This window comes from Capra hircus, chromosome 25, assembly GCF_001704415.2.
Source record: "Capra hircus breed San Clemente chromosome 25, ASM170441v1, whole genome shotgun sequence".
Lineage (NCBI taxonomy): Eukaryota > Metazoa > Chordata > Mammalia > Artiodactyla > Bovidae > Capra > Capra hircus.
This window is the reverse complement of record NC_030832.1, coordinates 20,991,680-21,004,905: the sequence shown is the minus strand read 5'-3', so window position 1 is coordinate 21,004,905 and position 13,226 is coordinate 20,991,680. Positions and strand designations below refer to the sequence as shown.

The 13,226-nt window shown below is 52.2% G+C and overlaps 2 protein-coding genes across 4 annotated transcripts in view; one reads left to right on the top strand and one right to left on the bottom strand.

Annotated features, from left to right (window-relative positions):
- Nucleotides 1-6,488, top strand: part of COG7 (component of oligomeric golgi complex 7) — an 88,972-nt gene extending 82,484 nt beyond the window's left edge. For both annotated transcript variants that reach the window (XM_005697603.3, XM_013974910.2), the window contains exons 16-17: nt 3,212-3,355; nt 6,088-6,488. In XM_005697603.3, coding sequence (XP_005697660.1) covers nt 3,212-3,355; nt 6,088-6,254 — 311 coding nt within the window. In that variant the 3' untranslated portion in view covers nt 6,255-6,488. The remainder of the gene's footprint in view (nt 1-3,211; nt 3,356-6,087) is intronic.
- Nucleotides 12,298-13,226, bottom strand: part of SCNN1B (sodium channel epithelial 1 beta subunit) — a 75,520-nt gene continuing 74,591 nt past the window's right edge. For both annotated transcript variants that reach the window (XM_018040979.1, XM_018040980.1), the window contains exon 13: nt 12,298-13,136. In XM_018040979.1, coding sequence (XP_017896468.1) covers nt 12,756-13,136 — 381 coding nt within the window. In that variant the 3' untranslated portion in view covers nt 12,298-12,755. The remainder of the gene's footprint in view (nt 13,137-13,226) is intronic.

The window sequence follows — 13,226 nt, the reverse complement described above, 5'->3', positions numbered from 1 at the left end:
TAATCTGGTCACCTCTCAAACTGCTGCCTTTGCTCTGGTTTCCAGGATGAGTCTCTGTGTTCAAGCTCCTCAACAGGGGTATCTCAGATCCCCACAGCACCCCTGGGTCCCACTGGTTTCAGAGCTGGATGTTTTGGGGACCTCATCTGACTGGTGCAGGTCCCAGGGTCGGGGCGCCGGATGTGAGGCACAGACAGACCCTTCGCTCCTCAGGGAGGGGCTCTGTCCATGAGATCCCTCCCTGCTGTGTGGGGGTTTTGGTGAGGCTGTATCTCTGCCTCTCCAGAGTGGGGGAAGAGGTGAGTTCAGGGTCTTCGTGTGTCACCATCTTGATCCAAGGGCTCTAAGTGATTTTTATTTTCATCTAATGCTAATGGCTAATATACTTTTTTTTTTAAGAGGAAGATCTCTTGTTGCCTTCCCCTTTTATTTTTTAATTAAAAAAATTTTATTATTTCTGTCTGCACAGCGTCTTTGTTGCTGCCTGTGGGCTTTCTCTAGTTGCAGTGAGCAGGGGCTACTCTCTGGCTGCAGTGCTCTAGCTTCTCATTGAGGGGGCTTCTTGCAGAGCGCAGGCTCTAGAGCGCGCACAGGCTTAGTTGCCCTGTGGCATGTGGAATCTTCCCAGATCAGGGATCAGACTGTGTCCCCTATATGGGCAGGCAGAGTCTTAACCACTGGACCACCAGGGCAATCCACTAATATGCTTTTTAAGTTGAAAGAAAAATGGTAGGGGCTTCCCTGGTGGTCTAGTGGTTAAGAATCTGCCTTGCAATGCAAAGGATGCTGGTTGGACTCCTGATCCAGGAAGATCCCACATGCCTCAGGGCAGTTGAGCCCATGTGCCACAGCTGCTGAAGCCTGTGTGCCCTAGAGCCTGTGCTCCTCAACAAGAGAGGCCACTGCAGTGAGACGTCCTAGCATCGCACCTTGAGAGTAGACCCTGCTACCTGCGAATGGAGAAAGCTCGTGCAGCAACAGAGACAAAGCACCACCGAAAGTAAATAAGTGCTTGGTTTTAAAATGCTCCCAATATAAAACAAAAAAAGGACAACCTTAAAAAAAATTTTTTTTTTCACTATTTTTCATGGAATTTTCCACACACACACCCAAGTCATGAGACTAGTACAGTGAAACCCCAGACACTTATCCCATGGGTTTAAGAACGGCTGCTTCTTGTTTCATATATTCTGCTTACATTTTTTGCTAGATTATGTAAATCAAATCCCAGGCATCATGTTATTTCATTTAGAAATACTTCATTTTGTATCTTTTACTGATAAGGATTAAATTCAGGTTCACATTCTTTGGCAAGAGAATGTAGTGCTGCATTTATCGTCTGTTGCCCTACATCAGGAAGAGCATAATAGCTTATTGTTTCACTGCAGATACATATGGAGAAGGCGATGGCACCCCACTCCAGTACTCCTGCCTGGAAAATCCCATGGACAGAGGAGCCCGGTGGGCTGCAGTCCATGGGGTCGCAAAGAGTCGGACATGACTGAGCGACTTCCCTTTCACTTTTCACTTTAATGCATTGGAGAAGGAAATGGCAACCCACTCCAGTGTTCTTGCCTGGAGAATCCCAGGGACGGGGGAGCCTGGTGGGCTGCCGTCTATGGGGTTGCACAGAGTCGGACACGACTGACGTGACTTAGCAGCAGCAGCAGCGGATACAGATATAGAGATATAGTGAGTATATGGTGGTTTCCATTCACTCACTTACATGTTTATTAATTGTTTACCATGTGCTAGGCTCTGGGTTGAATATTGTTAAGAAGGAAAAAAAAACCTTCCCGCCATGAAATAACATTGTAATAATGGTTGAAACCATAACAAAAAAAACGAAGCCGACCTGGGTAATTTTTTGTTTTTAGTCTTTCATTCAATATGTTATTATGAAAATATTCAAGCATACAAAAAATTGGGAAGAATTACCCAATGAACTAGCATTCCAGTCTTCCTGTTTTTTCTTTTTTAAAGATTTTATTGAATACAGTTGATTTACAGTGTTGTGTTAGTTTCTCATTTACAGCAAACTAATTCAGTTACACATGTATATAAATTCTTCTTCATATTCTTTTCCAGCATTTTAACAGTGAAAGTTTTATGAAGCAGATGGTTAAACAGCCAATAGGAACTTTTTGGCTTAGATACGGGCTTTCCTGGTGGCTCAGACGGTAAATGCGGGCGACCTGGGTTCCATCCCTGGGGCAGGAAGATCCCCTGAAGAAGGGAATGGCTATCCACTCCCGTATTCTGGCCTGGAGAATTCCACGGACAGAGGAGCCTGACGGGCTAGAGGCTTAGATACATGATAAGTAGGAGGGAGATTTAAAAATCTCCCGTGAGGAAATTGAACTTCAGGAACTGTGAAGTGATGTGTGCAAGGGTCCTGCCCAGTGGGCTGGAGCAGACACCTGCAAGAAGGTTGCAGGCTCCCCATGTCACGGTCCTCTTCCCCGGTGGAGGTACCTGCTTTGGCCACAGGGAATTGGGAGATCTTTGGAGGCAGCTGGAGCTGCCGTGGAGTCATGATTCTGGGCAGAGGAGGCACGTGCTGCCCAGGGGTGAGTGCTGGGCCCTAGGAGGCTCCCCCACTCCCTCTGACCTGGGTTACAGACAGGGCGGTCAGCTCCTGGTCTGCTAGTCAGGCTCTGGGCAGGCCATCTGATGGGGAGGTGCAGAACTCCTCCTGGCCTGTGTGGCTGCATCGGCCCCCAGACTTTGAGACCGCTAAGGTTGTCCCACCTCACCTGACTGCTCTCTCTTCTGAATCCTCCTTAGACTAAGTCAGTACCAGTTGACCTAAGATGTAACTGTCTTCTGTTTCCTGTGTTGCCCACCGAGACCATAGCTTTGTGTATACGTGCGGCACCTAACATGGCCCTGGTCACCCAGGACAGTCCTGTACAAGCTGGTGAGAGTGAACGTGTTAGTCACTCAGTCGTGTCTGACTGTTTGCAACCCCATGGACTGCCACCCATCAGGCTCCTCTGTCCATGGGATTCTCCAGGCAGGAATACTAGAGTGGGTTACCATTTCCTTCTCCAGGGGATCTTCCCGACCCTGGGATCAAACCTGGATCTCCTGCATTGCCTGCGGATTCTTTACTGTCTGAGCTACCAAGGAAACCTGTGCAAGCTGTCAGTGGGCAGTTTTTCCTGACCAGGCTCTGTTTCTTTGGTGACGACCGTCTTTCCCTCTCCAGGGGATGAGCTGCCCGAGCTGGACAACATGGCCGACAACTGGCTGGGCTCCATCGCCAGAGCCACGATGCAGACCTACTGTGACGCCATCCTGCAGATTCCCGAGCTCACCCCACACTCCACCAAGCAGCTGGCCACTGACATCGGTGGGTCCCTGCAGCGGATGGGGGAGGGCCAGCTCTCCAGGAAGGTTGTCCCAGGTCTCCTCTCAGCTTCAGCTCGGGGTTGGTCTAGGCAGCTTTGTTAAAAATGTGGATTCTCCAGTCCCCGCCCCTAGAGGTTCTGACATGACAAGTCTGGGTGGAAGCCTGGGCACCAGTAGTTTGCCAGATGTCCCCGGGGATTCTCATAGCTGCCAGGGCCGAGAGCCGTTCAGGGGCGCCTTGGCGAGACAGGGTGAGATGGGTGAGGCAGACTGGTGTGATGCTGCCCTGCCCTGCCTTGCCTTCTGCTCATCCATATAATCATCATCCAAACCGACATTGATTAAGTGCTCACTACAGGCAGGCACGCAGGTCCTGAGCCAAGCTCTCGCTCCCATTGTCTTACGCAATCTTCAAAACTCCCCTGTGAGGTCGGCGCTCCTGCCTTCAGCGCTCTGATAAGGAAACGGGGGCACAGAGCACTTGCGTCACAAGGCCACCCCACCAGGGTCACCCCACCGTCTCCACCCGAGTACCTGCCTGATTCCCAGGTCCAGGGGCGTGTACCCATCTCCTCCTGCTGGCACACGTCCCTGGAGGTGATGCCACCCAGTGGGAGGTGCTCTGAGGTTGGGGAGCTGCAGGCAGGCGGTCAGAGCATCTCCCCACCTTCTTGGTATCATTCTATTGACTTGCCGGCTCTTTTGGTGGAGGCAGCTTTTGGAATGGTCAGGGGAGGGGGTGTTGGGAGCCTTGAAGAGTAGCAGCCTGGGGACCCAGCCAGGGCTTTGACCCAAGTGAGCACAGGGGCAAGCCAGCCTCTGGTTTTGCCGAAGCAGAAATAGAAGTGAGATGCTTTCCTCCAGGTCATGGGGCAGTGAGCGACGGAGCCAGGCCTCGATCCCAGCTGCATGACTCCCCTCGCTATGCTCATTCATGGTCAGCTCTCAGCAGTTACAGAGCAGTGGCCAGCTGTCGTCATCTCACAGGCACATGTTCAGAGGAGAGATGAAGAGGTTCCCGTGTTCATCAGTGGTCCCTGTTAGTACAGGCGGGAGCACTGAGAGGAAAACCGGCAGAACTATCGAGTGAGATTTGGGGGTGGCCCCTAGAGTTCACTTGTCCACATGTCGTCTGCCCCCACTGTTCAGCTCCCATCCAGATCCACCTCTTCACTCGCTCAGCAGTGACTGAGCATCTGTTGCATAGCAGCCATCGTGCTAGGAGATAGGATAGAACCAGAGTGGTCTGGACAGTTCCTGTGCTCACTGAGCTTCCACCAGGAGGGAGTGAGTGTGGGCTTAGGGCCCAGGAAGCTGCCCGGTGGTAACACAATAGGGAGCGGTGAGGTCTGTGGCAGCACACAGACACCTTAAAGACACAAAGTTAAACACTGAAACAAAAGCACTCTTGCTGTCTGGACAGAAGTTGTGGTAGATCATGGGCTGCCACTTTGCAGGTCCTGGCCTGCAGTCGAGGGGAGCCCACAGTTTTATGGGTGCACATGGGCCGGAGGCAGGTGCCTGACGGGTTGGTGGTGCCCTTCCTGGGAAGTGGCTTGTCTGAGGGGAATGTGGGGTCAGGCATCCAGGACAGAGCAGGCACCAACTACAGGCTGTGCCCTGAGCCGGGTCTCGGAAAGAAGACAGGGGAAACAGAGCCACGCTGGAGCTCCAGCCTAGTCAGGGAGGAGAGATTGACGCGGGCAGTGATCAGAAAGTAGGGAGGAACTTGCTAGGTGATGTGTTTCCCAGCCCCTGGGAGCAGGAAGAGAGGGAGGAGATGGAGAGGGCTGGCCGCGCTGCCCAGGAAGGACGAAGGGAAAGAACGCCCAGCCATTGACCACCTGCATCACATGGGACGTGTTCACGGTCCTTGTCCCTCTTCACCCCCTGAGCTATGCTACCGAGGGTACTGACTGCCTCCACAGGTGGAAGCGGAGACACGAGAGGGCAAAGGAGTCACTGAGGTCACCCCGACCTTGGAAACCCCGTTTTCTCCTCCACTCTGCCTGTGCTGCCTGAGCTCACCTGCCAGCTAGGATGGGGGGTGCTCCTTTTCAGGACAGGCCCCTCACACCCCTCTCTTGGAGACTCTCATCGACTGGGCCTGGGGGTTATATCTGGAAGTTGTGGGAACCACATTACACCAGGGATTGCCCCCAGCACCATTTGCATCCCCCCTGTAGGGGCTCTGCTGGGGGGTCTTTGGGAGCTGCTTAGATAAACCCTCTGTCTCCTGACCCCTTGGATTTTCCATGTGGTCAGTGGGGGCCACTGGGGAGCAGGGCTGGGAACCCAGGAGTTCTCAGTATAGAGCTTCAGCTGAGGTCGGCTGATCGGGCTGCAGAGATGAGTGTGTGGTGGCGATGTTGGCAACTCCTTCATTTATTTAGAATGGAGAAGGAAATGGCAGCCCACTCCAGTATTCTTGCCTGGAGAATCCCAGGGACAGGGGAGCCTGGTGGGCTGCCGTCTGTGGGGTTGCACAGAGTCGGACACGACTGAAGTGATTTAGCAGCAGCAGCAGCAGACCTGGGCCTGGGCCGAGCTCACAGTCATATTTGACCGTCCTGTAAAACGCCTCAGTGAAGGCCGGCGGGCTGAGAGCAGACCTGGCAGCCAGCATCAGGGAGCTTGGGGGTGCGTCTTGTTTCTTACTACGGGGAGGCCCTTGGGGCTCATCCACTTGGTGCTGAGTCTGTTGGTCTGTGTCCGTCTGCTCCCACCCCACAGACTACCTGATCAACGTGATGGACGCCCTGGGCCTGCAGCCGTCCCGCACCCTCCAGAACATCGTGATGCTCTTGAAGGCCAAGCCCGAGGACTACAGACAGGTCAGCAAAGGCCTGCCCCGTCGCCTTGCCACCACGGTGGCCACCATGCGGAGTGTGGACTACTGACCCCCATGCCCCTGCTGACAAGAGTGTTGGGGCCACAGAACTCTCCAGAATGGTCTTGCTCTAAAAATCCACCTGGGATTGGCCAGAACTTGTTTTGAAAGGACTTGGTTCATTTGTATAATCAAAAAGAAGCCTGTAAATTAGAGGTAAATTATTTATTAGGAATTTTCAGATAATTTTTAAAAATGATTCCATCTTGAAAATGCAATTAATAAATACCGTGAAATGAAAGAAGGACGTTTTCTTTCCATTTTTACTCAGTGAATATTTGGGTGCTCCCCACGTGCTGTGCTGTCCACACTGGGGATTCGGCCAGGAAGGAGGCCGAAGCAGGGAGGGAGAGAGAATTGGCAGGTAAACTGACTAAGGTCTGGCTTCCTTGGAGGCTCGGTGGTAAAGAATCTGCCTGCAAGGTGGGAGACCCAGGTTTGATCCCTGGGTTGGGAACATTCTCTGGAGAGCAGCATGGCAATCCACTCCTGTATTCTTACCTGGGGAATTCTATGGACAGAAGAGCCTGGTGGGCTACAGTCCATGGGGTCGCAGAGTTGGACACAATTGAGCAACTAACACTTTTACTTTCCTTTCTGACTAAGATCCTCTAGGATGTTAGTGCTGGGGGCCCAGAGGGCGTCAGGGGGCAGTGGCCTGGGAAAAGCTGGGCGGGCAACCTCAGGACCTAAAGGATGAGGGTTGTGCATGGTGATGAGCTCTGAGGAGTGCTCAGGCTGAGGGCAAAGGCAGACCAGGCCCTGGGCATGTCCTGGTCAGCAGTGGAAGTGGGAAGCCGGAGACAAGGTCAGGGAGGAAAGAGGTGCAGATCATAGCAGGTCCTGCAAGCCATGGTAAGGACTTTGACTTTTCCTTTTTTAAAAAACCCGCCAGGCGATGCAGATTCTGTCAGGTTTTTTTCTTTTTCTTTGAATTAACTTTTGACTGAGAAGCCCTGTTGCTGCACGCAGCCTTTTCGCCCCATTGCTGCACGCAGCCTTTTCTCCAGTTGCAGCAAGCAGGGCTTACTCTTTGCTGTGGTGCTCGGGCTTCTCACTGCGGCGGCTTCTCTCTGCAGAGCACAGGCTCTAGAGCACGCGGCTTTAGTAGTTGCTGCACATAGGTTCAGTGGTGGTGGTTGCCCGGTTTTCGAGCATAGGCTCCGTAGTTGTGGCTCACAGGCTTAGTTGCCATGTGGCGTGTGGGATCTTCCTGGCCCAGGGATTAGACTCCAGTCTTCTGCACTAGAAGGCATATTCTTTACTGCTGAGCCACAGGAAGCCCTCTATCAGGTGTTGGTTTTTTTTTCTTTTTTTTTTGTCAATAGCTTCTGTATCTGTTAAGATTTTAGTTGGCTATAAGTAACAGAATAATGTAATTTGAGTGACTTAAATAAGAATTGATTTTTGCTAGTAACAGAGAGTCAAATGGTAGTGGCTGTGGGCACTGATTTAATGGCTGGACTGAGTCAGGACCAGCCTGTCTGTGATCTTGATGTTCCCCTATGGGCTTGGTGCCTCATCCTCCCGCAACTAGTTACAGCATCTGCATCCAGAGAGGAAGGAGCCAGAGAGGGGGTGGCCGAGCAGCAGTTCCATCCCTTCCACTGGGGAAGCAAAGGCCTTCCCAGAGCCCCACCCGTGACTTCCTCCAAGGCCTCATGACCATGTTGGCTCGCCAGCCGTCTCCCCAGCTGCAAGCGAGGCTGGGAGCACAGGAGCAGGACTGACGTCCGCCAGGCTGGACAGCTCTGTCGTGGGGTGTCCTGTGCACTGTGGGATGTTGAGTAGCATCACTGGCCTCCACCCACTGGATGCCCGAGTTGTGACAACCAACAGTGTCTCCAGACATGGTCCAGGAGGCAAAACCACCTCTGGTAGAGAAACCCTGGCTTAGACCATGCAGGATTTCTTGCCGCCTGAAAATTGGGAGAAGGGCAGGCAGCCGAGTCCCTCACAGGCTCCTTTTGAATTGAACTGCACCGTGTTCTAAGCCTGGGTGGGCTTTCCTTGTCTCCTACCCATTGCCTCACATTCCTGGAACATGGAGCCTGGGAATATTTCACAAACAAAGGAACTGAGGCTTGGAGAGATCTAAGGGGCTTGCCCAGAGTCACTCAGTGGCCATGTGCAGGGTTGGGAGCCCAGAAGCATTGGCTCCACCTAATCCCACCCAGGTCAGCCTGCCCGTGCCAGCCCCCTGGGAGGGGCACCACTGTGACCTCAGCCTCTGAAACAGCCCCACCGGGCTGTGAGGGCCGTGTCTCCCTCTGGTTCTGTCTCCCAGGGAATTCACACACCTTCTGTTCCCCATACCTTTGGAAACAGTTTGGCTGGCCCTGAAAGAGCATTAGCTGCAAACTTGCACCAAGAAAAATATTTTGGTTTCTCACGTGGTGGATCACAGCCATCCATGGCAGGGATCAAGCTTGGCTCCTCCCTCAAAATGGGAGCTGGAGACCTGGAAGGTGGAAAATGCTGCTTTGAAGTGGAAACCTCTTTGCAGTGACCTCTGCCAGTGTCGGTGAGTGCCACTAAGACAGGCTCAGGCTTGATTCCAGCTTTGCTACCGTCCAGCTGTGTGACCCTGGGAAAGTCATTCACCTCTCTGAGCCTTGTTTCCAAATCTGGAAACCAAGAGTCATCATGGTACCTAACTCATAGGGTTATTTGAAGGGTGCTTGAGATGAGATGAGATGAGATGAACAGCTTCCCTGGTGGCTCAGAAGTAAAGAATCTGCCTGCAATGTGGGAGACTGGGGTTGGATGCCTAGGTGGGGAAGATCCTCTGGAGAAGGGAATGGCAACCCACTCCAGAATTCTTGCCTAAAGAATTTCATGGACAGAGGAGCCTGGTGGGCTGCAGTCCATGGGGTCCCAAAGAGACACGACTGAGGGACTAACTAACACTTAACAGCAGATGGTAGGTGTATAGTAGATGCTACCTTCATAGTCCTCCAGCACCTGTAATTTACCTTCCCACTCAAGATAGTGGTGGGAATGACAGAGCGCCATTCCTGGGCAATTTTGGAACTGCTAATTTTTCAGGCTCTGATAAGTCCCTAGGGTAGAATAGGATACCCCTTCTCCCCTCTAGATCCGGAGGGGAGAGTAATGACCATCTGCCTGACTCAGACCTGCTCTCAGAGGTGGGACCATCATCCATCTTTACGCCAGCTCTCAGTACTCCCCAGGGGAGAATAGCAACTAAGGCCCACATCAGCCTGGTCCTTTTCTCCCGTCTATAAGCAGCCCTGGGGGCTGGAAGCTCCTCCCACTCCTGCTTCCACGTGTCTCTGAGCAAAACCTTTCACCGGAGTCTGTAAGGGGCTATCTGCCATAGACCCGCCCCGGGCAGGCTGGGCAGCATCTCCCATCCTCAGTCACAGTGATTGGTTCAGGATTAGCATGTGGCCCAGGCTGATCCAAATGAGCCTCATTCTCAAAATTTTTGCTAGGAAGTTTTCTTCCTATTGTGTTGCTGAGCTGAGGGAATGGATTCTGGGACTAAAAGGGAAAGAAAAGCTCATGGAGAGAAAGTATGTAAGACAGGTGTCAACACAGACGATAATAAAGCCAGCAGCTAGAGAAATCACTAGATTGAGCTGAACCCCTGGATACAGCCTTGCCTGCAATCCCTGGACTTTAATTAAAGAAACGATGAATTCCCTTTTTAACTCAAATTCAAATTAACTTGTGACCAAAAGACTGGTAAAAAGAGTTAGATAATAATCATTGCTTTGCCCCATAGCCTCAGATGAGATAATAAATATGAAAGCCCTGGGCTCCTCTGAGGAACTGCTATTCTAATCATCACTGGTATTCTTACGGCAGCAAGAGGATGAGGCTGGAGTCTTGCCCTCGTCACTTACGGTAACAGCAATCTAGTCTAGTACCTTACCTCCCCAAGCCTCAATTTATTTACTTGTAAAATGGGATGATCATATTTCTCAGTGGTTATGAGAATTCAATGGAATAAGACTTACAGAGTATACACTTGGCCTGGTGCCTGGCATGCGGTAAGTGTTTGATACAATACAGTCATTGTTTAAAGACAATAACAAATAATAGTGAGTGTGGTGACAACTACCACTGCTAATAATAACAGCCCTAGTCATGGTAGTAAGTGTGATAATTATCAAGAATTGTTGACTCCAGCCTGCAGACTCGGTCTGGCTCTGAGCTGGGAAACCTGGCTTCCCCCAGACTCGCCCCTCTCAGTCCTTAGCAATGCTGCCTTTGGCTGGAGTGGTGCCGCCCTCGTCAACATGTGCCATTGAATGGGCACTGAAAGGGAGCACAGCTTGCCTTTCAGGCCAAGGACTCAGGTGTTCTAGGCCAGCAGGGTGGGGACACCCTGGTCCCAGACTCTGAAGCCAGCACTTATTCACCACCAGGGCTGGCAGGTGACAGCAGGGCCCTGCAGTGGTCAACTGTCTGCAGCTGCCAGATCCCATTCTTCGTTGATAATGCCTCCTGTTTCCTCTCTGGGAGGCCGATAGTATTGCCATGTTGTTGTTTAGTTGCTAAGTCATGTCTGACTCTTTAGCGATCCAATGGGCTGTAGCCCACCAGGCTATGGGTTGCCATCTTTAGCAATGAAAAACACAGGAAGCTCAGTTAAATTTGAATTTCAGAAAAACAATGATTTATTAGTATAATGTTGTTGTTGCTCAGCTGCTAAGGCATGTCCGACTCTTTGCAACCCCCTGGATTGCAGCATGCCAGGCCTCCCTGTCCATATCTCCCAGAGTTTGCTCAAGTTCATGTCCAGTGAATTGGTGATGCTATCCAACCATCTCATCCTCTGCCACCCTCTTCTCCTTTTGCCTGCAATCTTTCCCAGAATCAGAGTGTTTCCCAGTGAGTCGTCTGTTTGCATCAGGAGGCCAAGATATTGGAGATTCAGCATCAGTCCTTCCAATAAGTATTCAGGGTTGACTTCCTTTAAGATTGACTGGGTTGTTTTCTTGATTATATTAGTACAATATGCCCTCAATATTACATGGATATCTACTAAAAAGTTAATTTCCCTATCTAAAGTTCCAGTTTTGGGCTTCTCTGGTGGTTCATTGTTTAAGAATCTGCTTGTAATGCAGGGACACCAGTGTGATCCCTGGTCCGGGAAGATCCCACACACCACAGGGTAGTTAAGCTAGTGCACCACAACTACACTGCCTGTGCTCTGGAGCCCTCGAGCTGCAACTGCTGAAGCCTGCTCGCCCTAGAGCCCATGCTCCACAGCAAGAGAAGCCACTGCAATGAGAAGCCCATGCACCATAATGAGTAGCCCCTGCTTGCCAAAACTAGAGCAAGCCTGTGTGCACAGCAAAGACCCAGGCAGCCAAAAGTAAGTAAATATTTTTTTTTTAAAGTTCCAATTTTACTTATTTTCTCTGGAGCCCCTAGGAACCATGTCCCCATCACCCTCAGACCATGTGATTCTGCGGAGGGGCCAAGGGGCCTTAGGTATGGGCAGGGTCTGATCAATTCCGGCAGCCTACCAACGGGACGCACTGATTGGTTCAGAGGCAGGCATGTGACTCAGTGACCAATGAGAGTCAGCCTAGGAGCTTGCTGAGACAATTGGGAAAGAGAGGCTCTCTCCTAGCTGGGTTTGCTAAGCTGGAGATGTGAGTTTGCAGTTGCAAATGGCCCTTTGCTGCTATAATGTAAGGTGAGCCTGCCTGGGAAGGCAGAGAGAACAGACATCATTTGAGCTGCTGGAGACGCTTGTGCTTAAGCCAGTTTTAAGAATTTATCCCACCTTACCTCCTTCCCTTGCTCTCTTGGTTCTGGAAACCCAAAGAAATAAGTTGGACAACATTGAAAAAGGCATAAAGCCACTTAAAGCTACTGTTGTGGCTTTCAGGGACAACTTGTCTTTCAGGGTCAAGTTGTCTTTCAGGAACAACTTGAAGGAAACTTAATCACCAGCTTGGGCCTCTCCTTGGCCATGTCTGTGCTCTCAAGTCAGCACTGATGCCCTTCTGCCCCCCAGAGATGTATCAGGGCGCTCTGGATGCTCAGCCGGACAAAGAAGAAAACTAGACTCTATGTTTTCCACTTTTATTTTCCAGAACAAAACATGTGCCACCTGGCAGGACCCTGATGCCTGCTCTCCAGCAACTCTGCCCTCACTCAACCCATTCACTAGGTCAGCCGAGGCAGGAAGGAAAAGAAGGCTCCTTCTGGGGTCAGAGGGCACAGTGTGCCCACCTGCCTTCAACTTTGGGGCAGATGGTGACTGGCGCTGGGAGAGAAGTAGCCTGGCTCCAGGGGACGGTGCTTTGGGTCTCGGACCCCAGGCCAAGGGTCAGGTCAGGTTGGGGGTGTGGGCAGGAACACAGTTCCCATATCCATACCAGCACCGTGACCCCTTGGAGCCCTCAGCCTGGGGCTGGCCAAGAGCTGCCAGCCTCTCTGTAGAGGGACCTGGACCCTGGCCTTGGGCAATGTCTCAGCTGCTCAGGTCCAAATTCTTGGCCTGCCGGGAGGGGCAGGGCAGGCTCTAGATGGCATCCCCCTCGCTGTCAGACTCAATGACGTCCAGCGGCTGCAGGCGCAGGGAATCATAGTTGGGGGGTGGTGTGCCCGGGATGGGCGGGTTCTGCTCACGGCGGTAGGCCCCCGCGTCAGGGCCGGGCATGGCCGAGTCTGGCTGGAAGCCAAAGTTGGTGTGGGCCTCCACCAGCTCGGCCACAGTGGGCGGCGGGCCGTCGTAGCGAGCCTGGGCCCGCTTCTGCCGCACACTCTGGGCGAGGGCCACCAGCTTGATGATGGTGATCCACACGAAGTCGATGATGATCTCCCCGAACTCAATGAGGCAGAGCACCGAGCCCCCCATCCAGAAGCCAAACTGTCCGCCCAGGTTTGAGAGCAGCCAGACGATCTGCAGGGAGCAGGGGGTGAGGGCCTGGCCACAGATCTCTGCCTCAAGCCCAACCTCCGGCTTCCTGTGAGGTGAGTTGGTGGCCGGAAG